Source organism: Felis catus, chromosome D2 (genome assembly GCF_018350175.1).
Source record: "Felis catus isolate Fca126 chromosome D2, F.catus_Fca126_mat1.0, whole genome shotgun sequence".
NCBI lineage: Eukaryota > Metazoa > Chordata > Mammalia > Carnivora > Felidae > Felis > Felis catus.
This window is the reverse complement of record NC_058378.1, coordinates 62,115,287-62,128,381: the sequence shown is the minus strand read 5'-3', so window position 1 is coordinate 62,128,381 and position 13,095 is coordinate 62,115,287. Positions and strand designations below refer to the sequence as shown.

The 13,095-nt window shown below is 55.7% G+C and overlaps 1 protein-coding gene and 1 long non-coding RNA gene across 4 annotated transcripts in view; one reads left to right on the top strand and one right to left on the bottom strand.

The window, feature by feature from the left end:
- The window catches only part of COL17A1 (collagen type XVII alpha 1 chain), a 50,865-nt gene extending 39,704 nt beyond the window's left edge, over positions 1-11,161 (top strand). For all 3 annotated transcript variants that reach the window (XM_019813786.3, XM_019813785.3, XM_006938156.5), the window contains 22 exons: positions 631-666; positions 1,200-1,277; positions 2,175-2,228; positions 2,366-2,407; positions 2,565-2,618; positions 3,001-3,060; positions 3,395-3,421; positions 3,671-3,703; positions 3,789-3,854; positions 4,162-4,212; positions 4,696-4,821; positions 5,562-5,699; positions 6,182-6,247; positions 6,559-6,660; positions 7,130-7,219; positions 7,321-7,431; positions 7,874-8,020; positions 8,274-8,627; positions 9,206-9,343; positions 9,590-9,652; positions 9,808-9,888; positions 10,245-11,161. In XM_019813786.3, coding sequence (XP_019669345.3) covers positions 631-666; positions 1,200-1,277; positions 2,175-2,228; positions 2,366-2,407; positions 2,565-2,618; positions 3,001-3,060; positions 3,395-3,421; positions 3,671-3,703; positions 3,789-3,854; positions 4,162-4,212; positions 4,696-4,821; positions 5,562-5,699; positions 6,182-6,247; positions 6,559-6,660; positions 7,130-7,219; positions 7,321-7,431; positions 7,874-8,020; positions 8,274-8,627; positions 9,206-9,343; positions 9,590-9,652; positions 9,808-9,888; positions 10,245-10,297 — 1,970 coding nt within the window. In that variant the 3' untranslated portion in view covers positions 10,298-11,161. The remainder of the gene's footprint in view (positions 1-630; positions 667-1,199; positions 1,278-2,174; positions 2,229-2,365; positions 2,408-2,564; positions 2,619-3,000; positions 3,061-3,394; positions 3,422-3,670; positions 3,704-3,788; positions 3,855-4,161; positions 4,213-4,695; positions 4,822-5,561; positions 5,700-6,181; positions 6,248-6,558; positions 6,661-7,129; positions 7,220-7,320; positions 7,432-7,873; positions 8,021-8,273; positions 8,628-9,205; positions 9,344-9,589; positions 9,653-9,807; positions 9,889-10,244) is intronic.
- Positions 216-7,880, bottom strand: LOC123380897. The gene is made up of 2 exons (XR_006587268.1): positions 5,998-7,880; positions 216-5,910 (listed from the first exon to the last, which is right to left on the bottom strand). It is a non-coding gene; the product is annotated as an uncharacterized LOC123380897 (long non-coding RNA).
- Positions 11,162-13,095: the final 1,934 nt, after the last annotated feature.

Below are 13,095 nucleotides of genomic sequence, written 5' to 3'. Positions count from 1 at the left end.
GCCCCTCCCTTGCTCTCACTCTCTCTCTCAAGAATAAACATTAAAAAACAAGAAAGAAAGAAAACATGCTGTAAGGAAATGAGATGTTTACAGGTTAAAGGATTATAGGTGATACTTTTTTATATTTTTCCAAAATACCTGTGATTTTGTTATATCTATTTTTTTTTAATTTTTTAATGTAATCTCGACACCCAACATAAGGCTCAAACTTACAACCCTGAGACATTGAGAGTCTCATGCTCTTCTCTGACTGAGCCAGCCACATGCCCTTATCTGTGTTTTTTTTTTAATTTAAAACGTGTAAACGCAGTAGGTGATTTAGCACAACCAACACAAGTACGGATCAGCCTTCCCTTCTGCTAAGCTCCAATAAGAGGGAGAATACGGGGGCGCTGAGAAGTTTCTTAAACACTGGGAACAGAGGGGGCAGCTCTGCCTGTCCCAGAGCCCGGGTTTTGGCAGAGGAATTCTCATGATTCTCATGGGATGGACCACAGGTCTGGTCTCAAATTGCTTATTGCTCTCAAGTAAGCAAGCTAGGTGTGTTTGGACATGCCCTTTTTTCAGTTCCTTCTAGAACTGTGACCCTAGAGATGTGGTAAAGACTTTTCTTCCCAACTCCATCTCTAGGTCCCGTGGGCCCAGCTGGTCTCCCTGGACAGCAAGGTACGTCAGTCCTGAAGCACAGGACTCTGGGCTCAGGGGGGGAAGGCTTCCTTTCCCTGCTGGACTTGGGACCCCGCCTTAAAGTGGGAGACCTGCATTTTGGAAGAGAGGTCACGGGGTGACCCGGTGCTTCATCAAGGGCCTTGCAGGGCCCTTCTTCTTGGGTTTCTGAGAAGATAGGGATCCTCTGGACAGGGGTTTGGGGCTCTGTGGCATGCTGGTCAGGGTCAAGCTTGGCTATTTCATAGGCATCGAGGCTCTTGTGCCCAGATCCTGATAATTGTGCTACTTTCCAGTGATTTATCCAAACACCAGAAAACAGCCTTAGGAAAAAATGGTCCAGTTTCCCCTGGGCTGTTGGGCCTGCAAACAGGAATGTTCACTCCTGATGCTCCAGACCCCGCCCACTCCTGGCGCTCCGCCCCACCCCGCCCCACCCACCAGGACCCTCCCAAGCCCTATAGAAGAAAGCATGGGGGAGGAAGAGGGGTTGCTGCAGGTGGAGCCCCCCTGAACTCGTGTCTTTTACACAGGCCCCCGCGGGGAGCGAGGACTTGCCGGTGAATCGTTCATGGGCAGCAGCAGCTCCATCTCTGAGGTCCTCTCTGCCCGTGAGTGCCCCCATGTTCTCTGGGGCGAGGTGACACTGGGGCGGGAGCGGGACAGATGGCAGCACATTTGGGGCCTGTAGCAGCTGGACCAGTGAGTCATCCTGAGCCCTCATGTGAGCAAGGGTGACTGGTTCCTCTGAAAGGCCATGCCAGCCTCCAAGGAACAGCAGGCCTTTTGTCGGCCCTGGGGGGGTGAGTCACAGGGATGGGGCAGCTGTCGGAGAGGTTCTTGGGATTCTCGGAGGACCAGGGTCAAGTGGGGCCTCTGAAGGGAGCTGGGCGCTGGGAGAATGACTGGCAAGAGAACTGCCTCCCCCACGAGGAGCAGTGACGAGGGTCCACGGGTTCTCAGCTACAGCCCCGGCCTGGGAGGGTGACTTCTGGGTTCTTCTGTTTCCAGAGTCCATTAAGGAGCCCAAGCAGACATGCCGCTGGGTCTCCCACTTAGACACCTGATGGCAAAGGCAGCAGCCAGCCGTGGCCCAGCAGCTGCCGTGTGCTAGACATTCTGTCCTGGGACCTCCCTGGGACTTCACAGTGCTCCTGGGACATAGGTCTTAGACTTCCGGTTTAGAGAAGAGTAAGCTGAGGCCGAAAGAAGTCAAGAGCTTGCCCAGTCACCAGCCAGAAGTAGCAGAGCAGGATTGTGAACTCGGGCTGACACAGCCACGTACTTGGCCATCAGGGCATTTGATGGCAGCTCTGCCCTGCCCCGCCTGTGAGCGAGGAGCACCTCTAGCAGAGGGGGTCCCGGAGGGCCCTGTGCCGTGACGCAGAGCTGGCCTCTGGGGTGTGGGTGTAGCCCGGGCACCTGGCGCTGATGAGCCTAATGAGGGCTAGTGGGGAACAGCTTCGTGAGAGCTTTTGCTTATTTCTGATTTTTTTTTCTCTCCACAGAAGGTCTTGATTTACGGGGTCCCCCCGGCCCACCTGGCCCACCTGGACCTCCAGGTGAGCATCTCAGGGATCACTGGAAGGTGGGGAATCGTGGGGGACAGGGCACTTAGTGAGGAAGCCGGGGTCCTCATCACAGGGGCAGGATCAGCTCCCTGAGTTCAGCATTGCCTCTTGCTCACTCTTTTCTGCAGGACCTTCCATTCCAGGCCCACCAGGACCCCGAGGCCCAGCAGGTGAGAGCTGAGCTCCCTGGTGAAAGATACGAGACCATGGCACCCACGGCCTCTTCTGGGCTGGCTCTCAGGAAAGGGCTGCCTGGCCACTTCTCCTGGGCAGAGGGTTCATGGCCCATAGCTTGGCTTTACTAAGTCTTGGTGGTTCTCCTATTAGGGGAAGGCCTGCCAGGCCCACCAGGCCCACCAGGATCTTTCCTGACCAACTCAGGTAATGTTAAGAGTCCAGTCCCCTCGCTCTCCACCCCAGCCCTAGCTCCGGGACATGCTGTGGTCACAGGCTTGCGGTCTTCCTGACAGACTCACCATGTTCCTCCTTCAGCCCTGTCGCCAGGGTGTGTTTGCATAGACTCCGTAGAACGGGAAAACTTGTCCCTTGTGGAAGATCCACCCACCCACCCATCTATTTATCCATCCACCATTTGTTATTTCCTTTATCCTTCGTCCAACCTTCCCACTATCCACCCATCCATCGATCCACCCATCTGCCACATACCAATTGAGCACCCGCAGGATGCCAGGCTCCATGCTTGCAGCTGCTCCCTTACAAATACCACTGTGCTCACACTCAGAAGTCCTTCTCTCCTCTGCAGAGACCTTCTTCTCTGGCCCCCCGGGCCCCCCTGGGCCCCCGGGCCCCAAGGGAGACCAAGGTGAGTAGCGTCTTGGGGCACAGAAGCCCGTGTGCCCCTGCTTGCTCGGGGTGGCCAGGAGAGTCTGGACGAGGCTGGGTCACCCGGGCCATCTGTGCATCCTCCTGCCGTACCCCGGGAGGAACCTGGTGGTCTGGAGCATGGCGGGAGGCACAGTGGCTAGAAGCTCCAGAAAGACTCCCCACCGCTGTGCTGGCCTGCTGGCACACGTGGCCATGGCCGTGGCTCGACCCCACACTCCGGCAGGAGCCCCATCTCTTCCCCTACGGGCCCCTTGCAGCCACAGCACCTGGTAGGTATGCATCTCACAACTGTGTCTGCCTCCTTCCATCAGGCCCCCCAGGCCCTCGAGGACACCAAGGTCAGTAGAGCTGACATCAAACAAAATGTGGGGTGGGGTGAGGTGGCCAAGGCTGACCTTCCAAGCCTTGAGCTTCCCACGAATGAGTCTGATCCAAATGAGTGAGGGTAGATCTGAGTGGGTGTCTCTGGGAAGGGTCGGGAATGTGTGCGTGTGTAAGGGCTGGGGAGGCTCGGGAGGGAGGTGGCGTTGGGCTGGGCCTAGGGAGGAGCGCGTCACTGACGGTCCCCCCTCGGGTGTGTCCCTCAGGCGAGCAAGGCCTCCCAGGGTTCTCAGCCTCAGGTAAGTGCTGAGCCCCCACCCCCGCCGCTGGCTCTGTCCAGAGCCCCTCAGCTCTGGGTGACTGTACTGTGTTGTTGGTTCCCAGGCTCCAGCTCTCTTGGACTCAACCTGCAGGGACCGCCTGGCCCTCGGGGACCCAAGGGTGACAAAGGTCAGTGAGGGGAGCAGCCAAGAAGGCAGGGGGCGTGAGAGCAAGGATGGCCCGCAGAGTGTGAATAGAAGGCAGCGAGTACTCACTGGTGTTAAAGGCTTGGGAGGAAGGGGCGGCTGGACGGAGAAAGGGATGAGGACGTGCGTCCAGTCTCTGCCTGAAGGGGGCTTGTGGTAGCATTGCAGAAATAAGACTGAGAGACCTGGGACAGTTGTTGAGTCACAGGCTGATAAACTTGGTTGGGCCCAACCAGGGAAGGCTTCCTAGAGGAGGTGATACAAACAGGTCTTCTTGTGTTGGATTCTAGGCGATCCTGGTATCCCAGGGGCTCCTGGCATTCCTGGTGGTCTCTCTCAAGGTAAGAACCAAAGGTCTTCTCCCCTTCCTCAAGCAAGGACACTGATTCATTCACCTGTTCGCCTCCCACACCCATGATTCGGTGCTGATCAGGTCGCGTCTCCATGTGCTAGGGCCTCTGCACTGCCTTTAAGGAGGTTACAGGTTGGTGGAGATGAGAGGGAAGGACAGTACAGTGAAGGTGGCTGGCGATGCCGAATGATGGAGAACAGGACAGACCTGGGAGCTAGGGGCGTTTGGAGTTGAGGGGGCCTCTGGGGCTGAGTTGCTGAAGTGGGGTGCTGAAGGGAGGGTCCGGTCCAGCGAAATCCCAACTCTGTGCCCTTTCCAGACAGTGGCTGCTTATAGGCACTCCCCTCCTCCTTTCCTTCTCTTTGCCACCATCTATTTCTCCCTCCTCGTGCTGTGGAAGCTGTGTCTGGGCCCTTCTTTGATCCTAAGGTGGGCTTTTCCTGGCAGACTCAGAAGGCTTTCCCTCCTACAGGGGGATCGTCGTCGGGCACCATGTTCGTGCCGGGTCCGCCAGGCCCGCCAGGCCCGCCGGGGCCTCCAGGCTCTATCAGCAGCTCGGGCCGGGAGGTCCAGCAGTACATCGCTGAGTACATGCAGAGTGAGTCCCGGGATCTAAGTGAGTTTGTGTGGGTGCGTGTGCCGACGTGTCTGCTCGGCCGGGCGTCTCCGGTGCTCTGTGGAGCCTGGCTATTTCGGGAAGCCTCCGGTCTCCTCCCCCCCAGGTGAATAGACCTGACAGATCCCATTGCCCGTACCAGTGCGGCGAGGCGGGGGAGGCTCTGGGAGTGGGTGGGAGCCAGGTGGCTACCAAAGAGATGTGCTTGTGTGTGCACACGCGTGTGTGCTTGCCTGTGTGCGTGCGCGTGTGTGTGCACGCACGGCGGGATACAGCAGCCTGTGGGCCAGGCCTAGGTCAGAAACCCGCCCCGGGAGCCAGGACCACATGACCATGGACTCCCTCAACACCCACCTTCTCATGGCAGCCCACACAGGTGCGTCCTCACCCACACACTCATCCGTGGGAACACAGCCACACACACACTGTCACACAAGTGTGCACCCCCCATCCCATACTCCCGCTGCACGTCTGGGTGTGATTTCTAAGAATGTGCGTATAGACTTTGTCAAATGGCGGCCGACTGGAGCCTCGTCGGTCCTCAGTCTTCAAGTAGCATCTAATCCAGCACAGGCCTTGGCCTCAACTTTTCTCTGTAACCAAGAGTCTAGGCTCCCTGCTGGCCCCACCTTGGGCCATGGATGGGATGAGGTGCTTCCGGCACCTGGAGGGAGGTCACGCCCTCTTGGGGACAGGCACGACTTTGCTTTCTTTGTCGGCAGGCGACAGCATTAGGTCTTACCTGTCTGGAGTTCAGGGTCCCCCAGGCCCACCTGGTCCCCCAGGGCCTGTCACCACCATTGCCGGGGAGACTTTCGACTACTCGGAGCTGGCAAGCCGTGTCGGGAGCTACTTACAGAGTAAGCCTGTCCCCACCCCCACAATGACCCCCTCCTCCCGTGGTCACTTTGCTCCAGAGCCTCCTCGCTTACTTTGCTGTTTGCTTCGCCCTTCGGGATGTGAAGTTCAGTTCGGAACTCGGGGCTCTCGGCCACTGGGATCCGGCTCCGAGAACAGAGGCCACGTGCACAGCCACGTGTAGCAAGCCTTCTTGCAGTTGACAGAGGTGTCCTGAGTATGTGAAGAGGGATCGAGACTGGCAGGATCTGGGAGGAGTGAGGCTAAAGCCTACTCTGGAAAACAAACCGCATTTCTTACCGAACACAAACACAGCCCCACTGTTGACTTTTGCGTGCATTCACAACAGCCTCCTAATGCCGCCATTCGTTCATTTTCCCCAAACGGAACAGCTAGCTGGCCGGGTCTTCGGGGTTCTGGAGCAACGAGGGTGTTGCTTCGGTTTTGCTAGGAAGCAGGTAACCTGAGGTTTCCTTCCTGACAGCCTCGGGGGCCGGCATCAGCTCCTCGGCCTCCATCTCCTCTGCGGACATCCTGGCGGCCCTGCAGCGTGAGTGGCTGCCCTGGGCAGGAGGGCGGGAGCTCTGCAGCCCAGCTCGCTCCCACCTGAGCGCTGAGAGAGCTGCGGGCGGAGTGCTGCTCCTCCTCGCTCCCAGCCTCTGAGCCTCCGTGGGTCAGCACTGACTGGGGAGGGGGCCGCAAGTCTCAGGGTCCCCAGTGCCGGGTAACTGCGCGGGTGCCTTGTTGGGGACCTGCAGGCTTGCCGCTTCCCGGGGGACTGAGAACCCACAGCTCAGGGCCAGCCTGTGGGTGTGCAGGAGCCCGGGGTGGGGCCCACGCCAGCGCAGCCTGTCCTTCCAGGGGAGGATGTGAGACAGTCCCTGCGGCAGTACCTGACGGATTGGTCCCTGCAGTCTCTGGACTACACCGAACTGAGCACTCGTATCCTCAGCTACATGTCCAGTGAGTGCCTACCCTTCCGGCTTGTCCCCTGTGGCAGGCGGTCAGTGGGGTGGTCCAGGGAGGAGGTGGGCGCTGAGCTGTGTCCAGAGTCCAGAGACCAAGTCCAGAGGGCCTGGTCTGTGGGAAAGAGCAGGCCCTGAGCCTGGCCCGGGAAGCCAGGAGTATCTGGGATGCCGTCCCACAGGCAGTTTGCACACACCCCACTTGTGCCCATGCAGACCTCCGACACACCCCTGCATGCTGACCTGCACTCGTCCCAGGACCTACGGCCCTAGCTTCTCAGTGTCGATGGCAACTGTAGTCTGAGTTCCTCTTTCGGCCTGTTTCTTCCTGCTGCCCCTCTTCCCCTGCTGGGATCCCACTTCTGTCCAAATCACTCCTGTGTCTGGCTTCCTCTCTGACAAGGCGTTTCCCCCTGCTTTGCCCTGTCTGATCAGAATCCATCACAACTTGGGCTTTTGTTCCTCAGGCTCTGGAATCAGCATTGGGCTTCCTGGCCCCCCGGGGCCTCCCGGCTTGCCAGGAACATCCTATGAGGAACTCCTCTCCTTGCTCCAAGGTAAGGCTGGACAGGGGCCACTGGTCCACGTGGCCTGGGGTGGAAGGCAGAGGCCTTGGCCCAGGCCCCTCCACTGACTCCGTGCTCCTTTGCTGTCTCAGGGTCTGAATACAGAGGCATCGTTGGGCCCCCAGGTCCCCCTGGGCCCCCAGGGATCCCAGGCAATGCGTGGTCCAGCATCAGCGTGGAGGACCTCTCCTCTTACCTGCACAGTAAGGCTCAGGGAGGAGAGCAGGGGACCAGAGCCTGGCCTCCGGGGCCCCCATGGTTTAGCAAGGGCAGCCATGGAGAGTTAAACGCAGTCCTCCCGATGCACACACCGGGCTGAGCCTGGAGAGGAACACGCTTGCTTTTGAGGTGCTTTCAGCCGTGACAGGGGGACTGGTGGGAGAGACGGTGATCCCAAGTGCAGCCCTTAGAGAAGTTCACAAGCAGTGCATGATCATGTGGCAGGAGGACGCAGGGGAAGGGACAGGATTTGGGCCGAGTGAGGGCAGGCAGAGCAGTGGCTCTGGAGTGATGGCAGGAGCTGGGCTCCCAGTATCCCCTCCTCCCCTACCCCCCTCCTTCCCAGGAACCGCACCCCTGAGCGCAGGCTGGGAATTCAGTGCGCCAGCAGGGCAATCCCTGACCTCTCTCTGGCTTCCCCTCCAGCTGCCGGCCTGTCATCTATCCCTGGCCCTCCAGGCCCTCCTGGTCCCCCAGGCCCTCGAGGGCCCCCAGGTGTCTCCGGAGCCCTGGCAACTTATGCCGCCGAAAACAGCGACAGCTTCCGGAGCGAACTGATCAGCTACCTCACCAGTAGGTGCCCCTTTTCCAGAACTTGCTCCTCCCTGTGAGAGGGCAGCTGGTGCTTGGAAGGCACCGGGAGGCCAAATGTGCGAGCTCCAGCGAGGAGAGCCCAGCTTCTTCCCAGCCGGCACGCCTGCTCCCGTGCAAGTGCCTTGGCATTTGCGTTCTGCTTTGGGGCCGTGAGACCCTGGGAGAGGCCTCAAGACCCCCTTTCTCTCACCCCCAGACCTGAGCCCCACCTAACGTGGCCTCCTCCCCACAGGCCCAGATGTACGCAGCTTCATCGTGGGCCCACCGGGCCCTCCAGGGCCACAAGGGCCACCGGGGGACAGCCGCCTGGTGTCCATGGACGGCTCCTACAGTCGGAGCAGCGGCTCCTCCTCTCACAGCTCGTCAGTCAGTCGGGGCACCTCCTACAGCTCTTCCATGGGCGTAGGAGGAGCCAGCGGAGGCTCCCTGGGCGAAGGGGGGGCCTTCGGTATGGACATGGGCCTGGGCCGAGGCTACGGGGCAGAAGGTGGCACGTATGGTGGCGAAGGTGGACCATTCGGGGCTGGCTTTGCCGGAAGTCTGGACTACAACGAGCTGGCTGTTCGGGTGTCTGAGAGCTTGCAGCGTAAGTCATGGCCCTTAGCGCAGCCGGGAGGTTGGGTGGGAGCCCTTGTGCAGCTTGAATTTCAAGCTCCAGAAACTCCCCCTCTCATTTACGGAGCACCCAGGCTACGGGGACGACACTTCGGGCATCAGATGGCGGTGGGGGGACGGAAGGCAGGTGGTCCAGGGCGAGTTCTCTCAGCCAGCTTAGTTCAGAAGCCCCAGTCAGAACGGGATCAGTGTGGCCGGGAACAGGGCGTGTTGGTCTTTGGACTTTTGCTACTCCTGCTACCTGGTCTTGTCAGAAGTTTTGATGATGACGATGGTTACTGGTGGGGGGGAGGGGAGGTTGGTTAAGAAGTCCTTTCTCCCGGTAGCTACCAGCACAGCTCTGCCGCCAGAAAGCCTCTGAGGAAAGGCCACGGCAGCAGAGGCCTGGGCCAGTCCGCAGGGAGGGACACAGGAAGCCAGCAGGGTTTCTCCCTTGCTGCTGCCTCATCTAGGTTAACGGCACGGGAGTTCAGCAACCCGAGGGCTCTTGTCCTGCAAAGAGGGGCTGAGAGACCCTGCTTCCCGTGCCCACAATCTGTTGCTTCACAGGTCAGGGTCTGCTGCAGGGGATGGCCTACACCATCCAGGGCCCACCAGGCCGGCCAGGGCCGCAGGGTCCCCCCGGCATCAGCAAGGTCTTCTCTGCCTACAGCAATGTGACCGAGGACCTCATGGACTTTTTCCGAAGTAAGGGCAGCCCGTGATCGCTTTCCCAACACTTACCTTGCGGCCTGGTCTCAAGTGGGAGAAAGTCTCCTGAAAAACTTCAGTTATTAACACTTGAAAGGCTGAAAATCTGATAAATTCTTAAGTCCGTTTTCTTCTTGTGGGTCCCAGCTGTACCTCTCCCTTCTGTGCTTCTCTGAACAAAGCCCTTTACCTCCCAAACTCCAGGGTGACCTCTTGTCTGAGACCACTCTTGTCTCCCCGCAGCTTATGGAACCATTCCAGGTCCCCCAGGGCAGAAAGGAGAGGTGGGCACCCCAGGACCCAAAGGTAAGTGGTGGCAGGGAGACAGCTACTGGGATCCCGTTGTGACCACCCACTCTGGCTGGGAAGCCACCCCTTGACAGTGCTATCCAGGGACCCGTGTGGCTCCTCCGGGTCCTGCGCTCCCACTTGACTGAGCACACCCCGCTCTGTCCTCCCAGGTGAGAGGGGCCCTGCAGGACCACCAGGTCGGCCTGGGCCACCCGGCCCTCAAGGGCACAAGGGAGAGAAAGGAGACACAGGTAAGCCGTGGCTGCCAGTTCAGGCAGGGCTGGGAGGCTGGCTGATGCTCAGAGAAGTAGGGGATTTGTTCCGGGGCAACCCTGAAAACTGAAGGCGAATGCCAATTACTGAAGGCAGATGCTGCCCCAACCACCGGTTGGCATGGCAGTGCAATGAGCCGCTAGGGAGAAAGACTGCCCATGTGTGGAGAACAAGAGGACCGCTCTGATGAAATAGGGTAAACCATGTCAAGAAACTGAGTCTTACAAGCGACTTTATCTCACAAGCCCATTCTGCAGTTGTAACAGTCGCTATAATTGGCTGACCTAAAGGCCCACAGGCCACAGGAGGTTTAACTTCCTCCTCTAACTTCTAGGTGACCAAGTCTATGGCAGGCGGAGAAAGAGAAGCATCGCCATCAAGCCGTGAGCTCCCCTTGGCGGAACAGCCCCTGGCACCAGTTCATGCGATGGCTTATGACGCTCCTGTCAAACTCTCTCCAGAGGGCAGAAGCTGGAGGCTCACTTCCTACCGAGCCAGCACAGCCAAATAGAACCCCTGTTTTAGTCTGGAACAGTCTCTATATAGATCTACATCTCTCTATATAGATATAGTATCCAAAGGCCCCCAACCTGAACCTGCTCCGCTGGCGAGCGAGACTGGCTACTGGCTCAACCTGAGCTCCTTGGTTTCCTTAGCTCTTAGATGTAGCTGCAACCCAGGAAAGCCAGGTGCATACTTGCGGGCTCAGGAGTCCTTGAGCTTTGCCTGAGAATGACCAGAAAAGGGAAGACGGGAATGGGGAGTGTTCTGGTTCTGTCACTGCAAGGCTGCACCGTCTGCTCCTTCCTCCGTTCATTTCGCATTCTCTAGTCATAGAAAAGACTTGGCTAAGAAGCAACTCTTGCAACTGAAAAAATTAAGAAACTCACTTCCGCTGAAGATGGTGACAGGGTTTCTAATAGTCCTTTCTGGCCACAGACCTCGTTCCCACTTGCTTAGATCGTCTGATTGATTGTAGCTGTGGTTTCTGCGGCACCATGCTGGCCTTTAGAGATGGGTTCTACTGAACTTGATCACAGTCAGGGGGAGGAGAAGGGCAGCGGGGAAGGAGGGAAAATAGGAAACTCGATGCTAGGAAAGATGTCATTCTGTTCTGCATGTGGGAAATGGCATGGGGCACTGGGCATGGTTTTTAAGCACTTTTCAGTACCTAAAATATGTATGTGGTCTGTTAGATGAAAAGTCATTTCAGATACAAAATTTCCAATTAAAGAGTTTTTCTAAATATTATGTTTACTGTGATCCATCTAATCAAAGTGAGAGAAAGCGACAGAATGGAAAAGAAGGGAAGAGGGAAGGTGGTGATACGCGGTTGGGGAGAGAGGGAGACAAAGCAGGGAAGAGAAATGGGGAGAGAAAAACTGGGGGCCAGGTGGGGAGACAAAGGGGGAAATAGAGACAAGAAAGAACAGGAAAGAAAGGGAATAAAAATGAAAAAGGGAAAGGGGCGACTGGGTGGCTCAGTCGGTTAAGCAGCTGACTTCAGCTCAGGTCACGATCTCACGATCCGTGAGTTCGAGCCCCGCGTCGGGCTCTGTGCTGACAGCTCAGAGCCTCGAGCCCGTTTCAGATTCTGTGTCTCCCTCTCTCTCTGCCCCTCCCCTGTTCATGCTCTCTCTCGGTCTCAAAAATAAATGTTAAAAAAAAATTTAAAAAAAAAATGAAAAAGGGAAAGAGGAGACAAAGCAAGAGAGAGAGGGAAGAGAGATAAAAAGAGGAAGAGAAAAACAGATGGGAAGAGAGGGAGAGGGAGAAAGAGATGCAAGGAAATAGAATGAAAAAGTAGGGGAGAGAGATGAAAAGAGAAACAAAAGGGGAGAGAAAGGTAAAAAAAAAAAAAATGAGCCCTATGCTAATAACACTACTATAAACACAAGAAAACAAAACTAGGTGTACTTGGAACACAGCCTCTGGCATTTTGTTTAATCATGGACATTTTTATAGGCAGACCTCGATCTACAACTATTAATGTGGACAGGTTACAAAGCATCTAAAGGTTTTCCCTGAACATAAATTATTTGAAATGAACACCTATGCAACAGATGAGCGACAAGATTATCTGCAATTAATGCAATAACTTATCCCAGCACAAAGGAGTTATGATTGTATGGCACACACAAGATGCAGAAGACCGAAACTAACAGGAAAACTGCACAAATATCAAATGTCCCACAGAATGCACAGTAGAATCACTCAACTTCAGAAGAGGCTACACTTGGCCAACTTGTGAAATGTTACAAGCCATGACTCTCAATTGCTAGATTAAAATGGGATTAAAATAAATCTACTTCTCTACCTCCACCTTCTAAAAAAGTCTGGATAGTTTACTTTCTATGTGGTCTCTTCTGAGTACCTCACATACTGTCCTGGGAAGACGGACCCTTTAGTTCTGTATTGAACTTGCGGCAACACACAGGCCACATTCTGCGTGGTCTGCCAGCCTCCTTTATCACAGTCTGACAGCTACCTGCTAGGAATCATCATAGGAATTCCAAAAAATGAGTTCATAAGGCCCTCGGAATTTCAAACTTTTTGCTATGTAATGACAACTGTTTAATGAATTACCACATCACACCTTTTTAATAGCTTAAGGCTTAAAGGCTGAATCAAATTAACAGGCTCAAGTGTTACACCCCCTTTGATCATTCTTACCTTTATTAATCAGATTTGATTGGAGTGTTTCCTTCCTCGATTTACCTTTCCAAGCTATCCAGAATCTTCATAGAGTCCTATGCTCAAGCGAAACAGGATAAAGGTCCAAACCTGCTACTTTCTCTGACAGAACCAGAAAGGGAAGGACAGATAACGAGATAAATCTTCGGCTGGATGGCAATGGATCTGAGCCTGTTTTCACTTAAAAAAAAAAACAAAAAAACAAAAAAAGAATGAGCTCAAAAATGTGTGATGCTTCTGGATTAGAAAATGACATGCTATGCCTCCCTCCAGCCAAGCTAAAAACCTGCCAAGTGATGCTGCCTAGTGTCTGCTGAATCTTGCACGAACATATCAATGATGGAAGAGGTTATTTTTAGCAGAAATGAGGTCATACGGTTAGTGAAGTATCTGGTGAGAAAAAAGATCCATCCGGGGGGGGGGGGATATATATGTGTACATACATACATGTATATATGTATGTCGATGGAACTATTTTAGGCACCACCCAA